This window comes from Nycticebus coucang, chromosome 6 (assembly GCF_027406575.1).
Source record: "Nycticebus coucang isolate mNycCou1 chromosome 6, mNycCou1.pri, whole genome shotgun sequence".
Lineage (NCBI taxonomy): Eukaryota > Metazoa > Chordata > Mammalia > Primates > Lorisidae > Nycticebus > Nycticebus coucang.
The window spans coordinates 129,401,255-129,413,231 of NC_069785.1; the positions used below are offsets into that span (position 1 = coordinate 129,401,255).

Below are 11,977 nucleotides of genomic sequence, written 5' to 3' on the forward strand. Positions count from 1 at the left end.
CTTGTCAAGCACCAAGGGGTGGCCTTATGCACCCAAACTCCCTCCCCCGGCACCCTTTGAACACTTGGACATTCCTCTTTATTGTTCACATTCCAACCCGGAACGGTCACATGCACACACTGAGATTAAAAACCTTCCGGCCACAGCCCCAGGAGCCCTGTGAGGGACGGGGCTGGCACGGGCAGGGGCGGGGGCGGGGCCGCGGAAGACTCCTCCTACCGAGCCTCCCAGGCGCTCGGCGTTTGCATAAACAAGAGAGCTGGAGAGGCTGCTCTCAGAGTGCGCTAGGGAGAGGGAAGGGGGCGCGACAGGCAGGTGCGGGGTAGGGACCTCCCTTCTGCTCGGAGCAAGGGGCATCTGACACCGTGAAAACCCTCTTCCCCTTTCTCTTTGTCCCGGGCCCAAGTGCTAGGCTGGGACGGGAACCGCACAGAGACGCAGGGCGCCCCTTTTAGCTGCGCACAGAACCAAAGGACTTGTTTTTGGAGTGTACTTGGGTGACGTTTAGGGCGCCCTCCGCAGTGCGCGCAGGGAAGCGCACCGAGGCTGCGGAGGCAGAGCTGCATGCTGGGTGCGGAGAGAGGTGGGCGAGAAGCAAAAGAAGGAAGATTTGGGAGCGCAGGGTTTAGGGCAGGTTGGGGAGGAAGGGCAAATAGGGGCCATACTGGACTGGAGACTAACTAAAAGGGCACGGACTCCGCGACGGAGCCTGCCTGGGAGAGGGAGTTTCTGGGAGGCAGGGGGGCTCCTGAAGCTGGCAGGTTGGTGGTAAGGAGGGGTCACAAACACGGCAGGGAAGTCTTGTCACTGCGAAGGGGACGCGGCATCCATCTCTCCTCGGGAACTGAGGAGAGAGAAGGTCTGAGAACTTGCCCTCTCCTGGTATTTCCACCCCCCATTTCTGAGCTAGGACACTTGGACCGGTAGTCCCAGGGGACGCCAGCCACCCAGAAGCCCCCGCCTGAGTCACTGTGTTGAAATGAGCCCCGCTGCAGGTACGTGTGTGCACCCCGGTGTGTTTACGCCCCTCGGGCAGGCTTGTGCAGCCAAATGGGGGTGCTGCGTGTCCGTATTGGTCCCGTGGTGTCCCGGGCGTAGCCTCAGGCATCCTGAGGTATCAGAAAACCCGAAAGCGCAGGGTGCATTGGGAGGGGTGAGGGCGGGCAGAGGGAAGGGTAGGGGATTTGGTCCTTTTCTCCCACTCACGGCTACCACCCTGCCGCTTTGGGGTCGTTTTCATTACCTTCGAAAATGCTCAGTTCTTCTTTGGTCCAGGGTGGGGCAGAGGGGAGGGTAAAAAGGGAGAGAAAAGTGAGCCCTTGGAACCCGCAGCACCCCCGGCCTCCTCCCGCCGTCCCACTCACCCCAGGTCTCGGATTTACCCCGCCTTCAGCTCCCTGCACCACACCCCCCTCCCCCGCCCTCCACAGTCTGCCCGGGTTCTAGGGAGCAGGGCCGGGTAAGGACGCGTCCAGCCCGCCCGCCTCACCTGGCCTAGTCTCCGCTGGGGCCACCGCCCGCGCCTCCCCGGGCGCTCCCTGCTCCGCCCGGCCCCCCAGGGCCCGGGCCCTTCCGGCCACGCTCTCCGCTCTTTATCTTCTTCCGCGCCATGTGGCCCCGGAAACTCGCCTGGATTTTGGCTGCGGCCGCGTTCGCGCCGGGATCGTCCAGCGGGATGTCGAGAATGTCGTCGTCCGGCTTGGAGCAGGCGCTCTCCTGGGGGCGGGGCAGGGGGGTTCTTATGGGGAGACTGGATCGTGATCCCGCGAGGGTGGGATAGGAACACAGCCCTGGGGGATGGAGAGGAAGGCACGCGGAGTGGGAGGTGCAGAGATAGAGGTGAGGGTGGGTTAGGGGTAAAGCAGAGGCTCCCACTGGGGCGGGTGTGTTGGGGAGAGGGAGCAGCAGGCGAAGAGGAAGGGTCAGGACCAGGTGGACACAGCTGTGCGGTGATAGCTACCATTTAATCCCTTACCTGTTCCAGGTGCAATAACATAGTGTTTTACAGACATTATATATAGTCCTCAAAAATAAAGCTATGACGTACATTTTTATTGTCATCCCAGTTTACCTCTTAACAAAAATGACTGGAATGTTTAAAAACCTACGTGGGTCATACAAGTAGTTATTAGTAGACTTAAGATTCAAACACTCATATGTCAAGGCCAGAATATATTTTTAACCCCTACTTTGCAGGATAAGCAAATGCAGCTTAGAAACAAACCAAAGCTTGACCACTGCTTGCTGTAACTGTGAGGTCTTGGGCAAATCATCTAATCTTTTCCTATCTCAGCTCCTTCATCTGATAAATCAGAATAATAATATCCACTTCTATGGGTTGTGGGAAAGAACGAATAGCATGATATGCATAAAGCTTCTGACACAATCTAGTTGCTCAGTAAGTGGTAGCTATTATGGTTGTCTTAAACAGTAATAAATGGATGTGAAACAGTCGTTTTCACAGGCCCAAAGTGGTCATATAATACCAATTTCACCTGGTTCAACTTAATAATAATCAGACCCGCCCCTGCACCCCAAAGTAGGTTTCTGCTTCCCTGACACCCTGCCCTAGCTGAAAGTAGAAAGGGTTAGATGGTGCAGTGGTTCTCAATCTGTGGGTCGCGACCCACAGGAACTGTATTAAAGGACTGCGGCTTTAGGAAGGTTGAGAACCACTGGGTTAGAGAATTGATAGGATTGATTTTGGAGGCAAGGCTCTGGTTTGGAGAGACGTGCAGCTCCTGTGCCCCTTTGTTGGTTAATATTACCATTAGTGCAGGTTCAGATAGGGATGGTTACTATAAATTGGAAGGGCCTTTCTTCTTTGATCTGACACTGGCTTCTAGGAATTTGTGCTCTTTTTTTTTTTTCTTTTGCATGATGACTTTCACGGCTTTTAACTGTTTCTTCTAGGACATGAGATAACCAAGGTCTCACATAGGCATGGCAATTCAGTTCTGCACATTGCTCAGTCCAGTTCACAGAAGTGGATAGGATATGAGTGAGGTGGCTTCAGTGATCACTGTTGTAGCCAGGTTCTGCCCCAGAAGTGCACCTTTAAATTCCAGTTGCCCAAGCCTAGTTTACAAATGGCTCCCCCTTACCATGTTTCCTAAGGCTATCCTCACTTCCTGGGCTTCAAAGTTCTTTCATTTGTGCTGGGGAAGCCCACAATCCATTTAAATGTGGCTAAAGGCTTTAGGAATAGGCAAGTGTGGAGGGGCCTGACAAATACATTCTTGTCTTTCACAGGTCTAGAGCTTTCCCTGACATCTTATTTCTCACCTAAAATCAGAAACAACTCCTTTGAGTTCTTTGATTCTCAGAACTCAGTCTTTCTTGGGATATTTTCAGGGAATAGTGAGGCTCCTCCTCAAAAGGGAGCAACATGGCTGGGCGCCTGTGGCTCAAGCGGCTAAGGCACCAGCCACATACACCTGAGCTGGCGGGTTCGAATACAGCTCAGGCTGCCAAACAACAATGATGGCTACAACCAAAAAAAAAATAGCCGGGTGTTGCAGCAGGCACCTGTAATCCCAGCTACTTGGGAGGCAGAGGCAGGAGAATCACTTGAGCCCAGGAGTTGGAGGTTGCTGTGAGCTGTAATGCCATGGCACTCTACACAGGGTGACAGCTTGAGGCTCTGTCTCAAAAAAAAAAAAAAAGGTGGGGGGGCGGGCAACAACCTTAAATAACCATTCCTGACCCACCTCATCTTGATGACCTTATAGGAGGTTGAGTGGAGGAGGAACCCTTCTGAGAAGGTGTATCTTCCCTCAACTGTGCTAAGATCTGACTGCTGTTACCAACCCACCACAGCTGGATCCAGAATGGAAACCTAGAACAACAGACAAAGCCACCTCTGACCCTCTGCTCTTCTTTAGAATCAGCTCTTTCCTTCCAGCTCAATTCTCAGGACAGAACTGCTAAATGGCAAAACTAAAAAGACAGTAAAAGGAGTCTGGAAAGGGGTGCATTGGTCATGATGCCTGGTGACCGTGCCTCCCATAACCTAGACTGCTGTGTGTGCCTGAGAAATCCATGTAGATTGAAGGACATCTGGAAAGGGTGGTGGTAGGGGAGGTAGAAAGTGCATTGGTTGGCAAAATAAGAGCCATGGCCTCTAGTACCAGCTGGGCATATATATATATATTTTTTTTGAGTATCACTTTGTCACTCTTGGTAGAGTACCGTAGCATCAGAGCTCATAGCAACCTCCAGCTCTTGGACTTAGGTGATTCTCTTGCCTCAGCCTCCCAAGTAGCTGGGACTACAGGCGCTCACCACAGCACCTGGCTATTTGTTGCAGTTTGGCTGGGGCCGGGTTTGAACCCACCACCCTCGGTATATGGGGCCGGTGCCCTACTCACTGAGCCACAGGCACTGACCCCAGCTGGGCATATTACTTCACCTCCAAGTTTCCTTTTTTTCAGCCACAACTAGAACTTGGTCTAAAAGAATAACGTCTCTTTCAATTCCCAAATTCTAATAGCTTTAAAGATTATCTTTGTCAGGTGGCCTCTGCTAAGCATTTTGCACAAATTACCCTATTTAATCCCCATTTTAGGAGTCAGGATATAGCCTCAGAGACGTTTTGTAACCTACCTAAGGTTGTTTAGCTGCCAAATAGTGAAGTGATTGGATTCAGTAGCCTCTGCAGTTAGCTACTGTCTTAGGGAAGGTAATTATTTCTTTGAATTCAGTAGGGTGAAGTCAACTAGATGAATCAAAAGAAAGGAATAGGATCCAAAAAAATGTTACCTTGCTTTTTCAGATTAAGTGAATGTGAGAAAAGTGATATATGGTGTGTGTGTGTGTGTGTGTATGGCTCTGTAAATCAGCCACTGCAACATTTGAATCAACAGCTCTGTTGACAGAAAAAAAACATGAAAAAATGTTCTCTTCTTCCTCATTTCTGTTTGAGCTTTCTTGCCAAGGGGAAAGAGGGAACAAGGCAGGACTAGGCTCTTCCCAAACATCAGGCAAGGCAGTCATCTAGGAGAGCCCCAAAATGAAAGATGAAGGGCTTGCCTCTAGCCCCCAAGAGGTACCAGGCTGTTCTCTCTACAAGTCCCTGCTACTTTTCAGCATTGAGCCCAGCCCACCAGAAGGTGGTAGGAAGATGCCCAGCCCCACCTCTGGCCTTTCCCAACTCTCCACCTTATCACCCTTTCTTCTTTCCGAACCCCTCCCTGCACAGTGTGATAATGTGTGTCTTTTGCTCAGCCTTTGTCTCTCCAGACCTAGGACAGGACATGAATTGAGAAGGCTCCTGGGCACTGGGTGGAATGGGATAACCGTGTATCTATACCTTTGGGGTGGGGAGCCTCCCCTTTGTAGGGGACATTGATTCCAACACATCTACCAATCCCTCTGTATGGCTTCCTGGGCACTTATGAGCACAGTCCTGGGCAGACCAGGGCCTGCAAGCAGGGACTCCACATCCTACCCTAATTACTTCTGCAGACACCAAAGGACACAAGCTACATTCCTTCTCTGGCTTCTTGGGTCCTTTGCTTACTCACTGAGCATGCCTTCTGCTTCCCCTTCCCCAGCCTCCACGCTCTTCTCCCCTTTCCCACTCATGTCCCAGAACCCATTATGTATTTATTTTCTCTACTTTATAAAACACTGCTGGGGGTGAGGGGCTCTTCTTCAGTGGACCCCAGGAAAGTGGAGCCCTTTCACAACAGTAATTGTTTCCTGGAGCATAACAAGCAAAGGGAAAAGGCTGGAAAGAGATATGTTATCAGGGTGTTCTCCAGGGGGAGAAGATTGATTGATGTTTCGCTTTTATACTTTTCTTTAGTTTTTCCATTTTCTGTTATGAGCATATTACTTTTATAATGAAGAAAAACAGTACAGGTTCAGAGGAGGGGTTAAAGTACAGCTATTTGAATCAGACAGAGCTATGCTTAAATCCTGCCTCCTTGGGAAAATCATTTAATCTTTCTAAACCTCAGTCTGAACATCTGTGAAATAACGCCATCTCACACAGGGTTGTTGCCATGATGAAATGTAAAGTGATAGGTACATGGTAAGCATTCACAAACTGGCAACCATTATTGACACTAATAAGAGTTACAATTACAACAACCACGACTTGCCCCTACATTTGCTCAGGGTCTCAGGACCCAGCCATAAGGAAATCTAACCTCTTACAGAACTGGGCTATCCTTTCCTTCCAAACCTCACTTTTTTTTTTTTCCTTCATAGCCACGGGATGGACGGTGGGGAGCAGGCAAAGTCAGTAACCTCTTGTATCATTAGCTGAGATGACTGAATGAAAATACAAAGACTTTGGAGTAGTCTTTCTCCATATGTAGGGGCTAAAAATAAATAAATGAACATACACGTTTTATGTACGTATGACCACTGGACTCTTCCAGGGAGGCAGGTCCTGTGCCAGGCGCTTTCAGACCGAGCCACCTTAACAGCAACCTACTTCGGCTTTAGGCAATTGCTGTATCCAGGTTTCCGTGTGGGCAACGACAAACGCAGACACTTCCTTCCCTCGCCAGCAGGGCTCTCCAGCGGTCACTTCACCCAGCACCCCCCACCAGAGCAGAAGGCGTTGGGGGCCGGCCAACACCCGCCCCTCCGCCCCAAGAACCACATTGACTAGGCTCTCTGGTGCTCATCATCACTACTAAGCTAACCAATATGAATCGATTATCCCAGCCGGCGCTGTACAGGGCGCTTAGGCGGTTGTTGAAGGCTCTGGAGGATCAGCCAGTCCGCCCACCCAGGCGGCGGCAGTGGGATGGGGAATAGGGTGGAGGCCGAAAGCCCAGAGAAAGGAGTCGCCACAGCTTCCCTAGGTGACGGTTTCCAGTGTCTCCCTGGGGTGACTGTGTGTGTGTGTGGTGGGCGGTAAGTTTCTCCTCTCGTCTAACCTCCAGCATCCCTGTTGCAGAGCCCAGTCCAACCTAGACTGCCAGTCTGATCGACGCTCAGACGCCCCCGCAAGTTGGGGAGCATTTTTCCTGGGGCTTCCAACTCCGGCGAGCGCCTTCCACCACCCACCACCCACGTCTCAGGAGGCACCCCTTTTTGCTCCTAGGTCTTCCGCACCCACTTCCATTCCTTATTCGCCCTCCAGGGGGTTCTCGGTTGCCCCTTGCCCCGAACGCAGCTGGGCGCCGGTCTCCCCGGCCCCCTAACTTACGGTGCAGCAGTCCATGCCGGTGTTGGGGGTCCTTGCCTGGGGTGGAGGCTGGCGTAAGGCGGGGGTGGGGTCTGTGTGATGCTGGGTCGGGGCTCAGGGGCGGCGGGTCACCAGCCGACCCGCACCGAACCTGCAGCTCGCCTCTCGGGTCCGGTCTCCCGCGCTCGGCTCTGCTCGCGAATGTAACCTGAGCCCCGCGGCCGGGAAGCCAATCAGAAGCCTTCGGCAGAGTGGGCGGGGAGAAGTGGCGGGAGGACCACGCCCTCTCTCTCGCCTAGCTGCGCCGCGCTGCGCTCCTGCCCCAACCCCTCCGCCTACACACTTGTATTTATTCCCCCTACACGCCATCCTCCCAACTCAATCCCCTCGCTTGCTACGCGGCAGACTGCCAGGCAGATGCATGCTGGAGTAGGCAGACCAGACGGAGGCCCCCGACATCCCTGGCACAAACACACTCACATCTGGGCCCAAGCACCCTCTCCCGCCCATGGATAGACAACCACGCACCCCTCACCCACCTCTCCATATTTCCACAACCTAGCTGAAGTCCCAAATATGGCTCCCTCTAACTTCCCTCCCCCTCAGTCCGCAAAGAAAAGCTCCTTAAGACGTGCGGTAAAAAAAGTCCCATCATCACTCCCGCTGCAGAACAGAGAAAGCTGTTGGTAGACAGCCTGGTGATGGGCACGCGCGGACACACAAGCTCAGAAGGCTCACTTGTCCACATATGACAGACGCTCCCAGGCTCATTAAAAAGTGTTCTTCCTGGCTGCGCCTGTGGCTCAAGGAGTAGGACGCTGGTGGCGGGTTCAAACCCGGCCCCGGCCAAAAAAAAAAAAAACAAAAAAGTGTTCTTCCAACACGGACCCTACAGTCACAACCTGCAAAAATAATTACATAGACTTTGTATGCACGCCTATGCAGTCTCACGTAGGTGCAGATACCCTGTTGTGGGCCTACATACATTTACACAGGCAATCGCCCTACTCAAGCTGTCTGTATTACGGATATATTATTGATCCATCATCTATTATCTGCCTGTGTACCCTGCACCAAACCAACAAAACTCCCTTTGTGTATGTTTATAATATGGGTACAGACTTGGAAGAAACACCTTTCCCTCCCGCCCCTCCTCACACCAGACTCTCCCTAACATCTTGATCTACTGCCGCAGAATAAAGCAAAAACTGGCCACCCTCACACTTGCTCCTGGGAAGAAGAAAAATACCCTACCAAGTATAGGCCATTAGAAGTGAATAGACTCTCTGGGTCTATGATGAGGAAGGATGTGGGCTTTGTGAGAGGCTGGGAAGGGGAGATATGGAAGGAGCATCTGGGAGGGACAGTCTGTCACTTTTGTGGTCACCAACCACCCCTGACTTGTCGGGGTGCCAGAGCTGGCAGTGAGGCATGTTATTTGGGTAGAGTAGGCCTTCTCCGAGAAAACTATAAAGAGTCTTTCTCCGCTAAGGTTCTAAAGGAGAGAAAGAGGAAAGATGGCTGCTGCCTAAAGTAGAGGAATAAGCTCTGTGTGTGACAGGGGACCCTAAGGCACTGCTACAAGGAATCCCCAGCCACTGGGCAGTCCTAGGATGGCTATTACAGGCTTCCTTCCCACCTGAACATTTGGCTCACAGGCTTTCCTTGGCAAAGGGAAAATGAGTCGGGGGAGATTCCAGTGTCCACTCAGGAGGGGGGTAGCTTAGCCAGCTGAGGCCCTGAGCTGAGCTGGATGCTGGCTGGGATTCCAGGGCTTAGGGTGTAGGGGTGTCTCTCTCAGCATGTTTGGGACCCACCCACCCTTGTAACTAAAAATCTGTTCCCCAAGCTGTCTCTGGCACATCTTCCATCTCCCCACCTCCACCCAATGGCCAGATGTCTTGGTAACTCAGGCCCTTGCCTATGTGTTGGGCACATCTGGGGCCTTAGGGTCTGCCAGCTCCTGTTGGACGTCATCTCCAGAATTCAGAGGGGAGAAGAAAGAAGGAAATTGGGGTGACATAGGAGATACCAGGCCTAGACTCTGTGCTTTTCTCTTCCCAAATTAGAGCTGAGGAATTCGGGATTTGGTGAGTTTGCAGTAAAGTCTCCTAAGTTGCTAGGCAACGTCCCTCTGCAGGCTGCTCTGCCTCTGGGCCCTTCTTCCTGCTGGTCAGAGCTGAAAGGGAGGTATCTTTACACACACACCCCAAACTCCCACACAGGCAGCATAGCCTTTGCCTCTTCCTGAAAAACACCTTGGTGTGGGGTAAGGGTGTCTCTGAACACTGGCGGGTCCACAGGAGAACAGATACAGCAACTGTCAATTCCATCTGCAAAACAAGCGTTTCAGTAGCAGCCCACTTGAGGCGCCCACGCAGAACTGGCCACAGTGCTGGCCCTGGGGGATGGGCTGGCTCTGAGGTGAGGAGAAGGCAGAGATGGGAATGAGAAGACAGACACTCACACAAACTGGAACAGCAGCGGCAGGAGCAGCAACACCTATGGCCTCATATAAATGACACAGACTCATAGACCCAAAGATGGGGTCACACGCACTGCTCACACATCCATAGAGCCACACGTCCTGAACAGGTTGTCACACACTGACATCCAAAGACATGCTCAGGGTGGATTCCTTGGCCTTAGCCACTGTAGGGCCAGTTCACACACCAACCCTTGTGAGAGGTTCCTCTTCTGCACCTCTAAGTGGACTGGTGGAACTCTGAGCCTGTGATTCTCAAGTACAGGAGCTGGGAAAGGAGCAGGTGCAATATGGGATGCCCAGGTCTGGGTCTGCAGGGCTTTGGTCCTCGGCAAAATGATGATGGCAGGTGACACTTCCCACAGCAGCTTTCCTGGCCCAGGGCTAGTGCTACTAGTCAATGTTTGGCCTATTAGCTTCCAACGACCCGGGTTTGGACCCTGTGGTTGTCCTTGACTCTTCTGTACAGTTGCCAACCCCCATGGCTACTGAAGGGAAAAGGCTGCAGGCCTGGAAGGGAGATGAGGTCCCAAAATGAAGGGCTAGGGCATATGGGTGCTGTGGGATAATGCCAACAGGGAGCCCCGAGGTAGAGGGTTAAGAGTCAAAGCCATGGCAGGCAGAAGAGGAGATGGTTAGCGAAAGACAGTCTGCAAGATGGATTAGTGGGAAGCTTCTGTGGTCCAATACAGATCCTTCTTGGGACAGATGGAGGGGGATTTGGAGAGGGCTGGTCCTAGTAAGCAGGGAGAAAAGCCAAGACATGTGACAATCTATTTGCCAATGCTTGTGGCTTCCCCTCCTTGGAGTGGGCACTTTCTGAACATAACATCCCAGCTCGAGCCCACAGAGGGACTCCATAATAAGAAAGAGGCTGAAAAGTAGGAGGCCTGTGCCTTTGGTGGAGCTGATCTGGGGGCTTCTTAGGTCAGGATTTTACCCATTTGAGTGGAGGGGGTGGAGGGAGCAGGAAATTCAGTTTTCGCTGCAAATATTTCAGCTTTTGCTGTCGTATTTTTAGCAACCTGGTTGGCAGAGGAGGAGCCCGGGTACATTTTTAAAGGGGCCTCTGCCAGACTGGAGGCCTCTTCCCACCCTCACCCGACATGTCATAAAGGAGGGGGGGGAAGCCTGTGGTTTAAGGGGTGCATTCAAATGTATACATCACATTTGCTGAGCATTAGGTGACCATTAAGTTATCTTCATCAATAGTCACTAGGCATAATCATCAACATTGCTATTATTAGCAGCATTATTAAAGAGGATAAATATTTCTTGAACTTCTGCTACATGCAGAGTTCTGCTAGGGACACAACAGATTAAAAGTTGATATACTTGGTAAGATGGGGAAGAACCAACCCTCTTGCATGATTATCAGGCTGAATCTAAACAGTGCTTTTTACAAAGTGCTTCCACATCTATTATTTATTGTGGTGCTCTTGAGAACTGTGTGAGGAGGTATTGGTATTTTTAACCTCTTTTTCTAAGGAGGAGACTGAGGCCTGGAGAAGTTAAGTGGCTTGTTACTTGTCCAGCATCAGCTTTCTAATGAATAGTGGAGCTAGTGTTAAAACACAGGAGTTTTAACTTTGAACTCCGTGCTTCCTCTCTAAAATGCACCCAGCACTTGTGTGGACCTCGTTGTAATGGGTTATGTGGTAAACAAATCAGAATTCATTTTTTTCTCTTGGATCTTATAGTCTGATGAAAAAAGTACATGTGTATGTGTTTGTGTAAAATAAGTTAATAAAGGATATATGCCAAGTGCATGATGTGAATGTCATGGGAGTGGAGGTCTGAGAGAAACGATTGAGAATTTGGACAATCAAGGAAACCTTCCTGCTTGAGGATGCTTTGAAGTAAGAACAGGACTCCGATAAGGGAAGGGGACCAGGAGTGGGGAGGAGGACGTCTGAGGTTGTGAGCCATGCCCTGCATTTAGTGTCACTGTGAACTATCACGCCATCCCAGCCCAGAAGAGTCCTGAGGACAGCAGTCCCAATCTCCTTCCTCGCACACAGGGTTTTATGTCTAAAGCTCTGTGCCCTGTAGTCATCCCTGGTGATATATTGAAGCCCACCAGGGCTACCAGGTTCACATCAGCGGGTGCTCATGGGTGTTCAGCAGTCCTGCTGATCCTCAGAGCTCTGGCATATATCTGCCCCTTGCTTCTGTGACGTGGCAGACCTCTGCTTCCTCCACCTCCACCACTTTGTTCTTGGTCTTGGTATAGTTCAGAGTTCTGGAAGTGGTTGCTCCTTGTTCCGGTACTGCTGCAAACATCTACTTATTCCATAGTCTCTGCTCCCCTTTCCCCAGTCTCCTCCTCCACTTTTCCTAATGAG

The 11,977-nt window shown here is 51.4% G+C and overlaps 1 protein-coding gene across 2 annotated transcripts; it reads right to left on the bottom strand.

Annotated features, from left to right (window-relative positions):
- Positions 1–64: 64 nt before the first annotated feature.
- On the bottom strand, positions 65–7,352 carry NRGN (neurogranin). Of its 2 annotated transcripts, none has more exons than XM_053593120.1 (4): positions 7,169–7,352; positions 1,490–1,716; positions 1,244–1,261; positions 65–844 (listed from the first exon to the last, which is right to left on the bottom strand). In XM_053593120.1, the coding sequence occupies exons 1-2, from the start codon at positions 7,181–7,183 to the stop codon at positions 1,495–1,497; spliced, it is 237 nt and encodes a 78-aa protein (XP_053449095.1). In that variant the 5' UTR covers positions 7,184–7,352; the 3' UTR covers positions 65–844; positions 1,244–1,261; positions 1,490–1,494. The 2 variants fall into 2 exon arrangements, with proteins under 2 accessions (XP_053449095.1, XP_053449096.1); XM_053593121.1 differs by having other exon boundaries at positions 1,244–1,264.
- Positions 7,353–11,977: the final 4,625 nt, after the last annotated feature.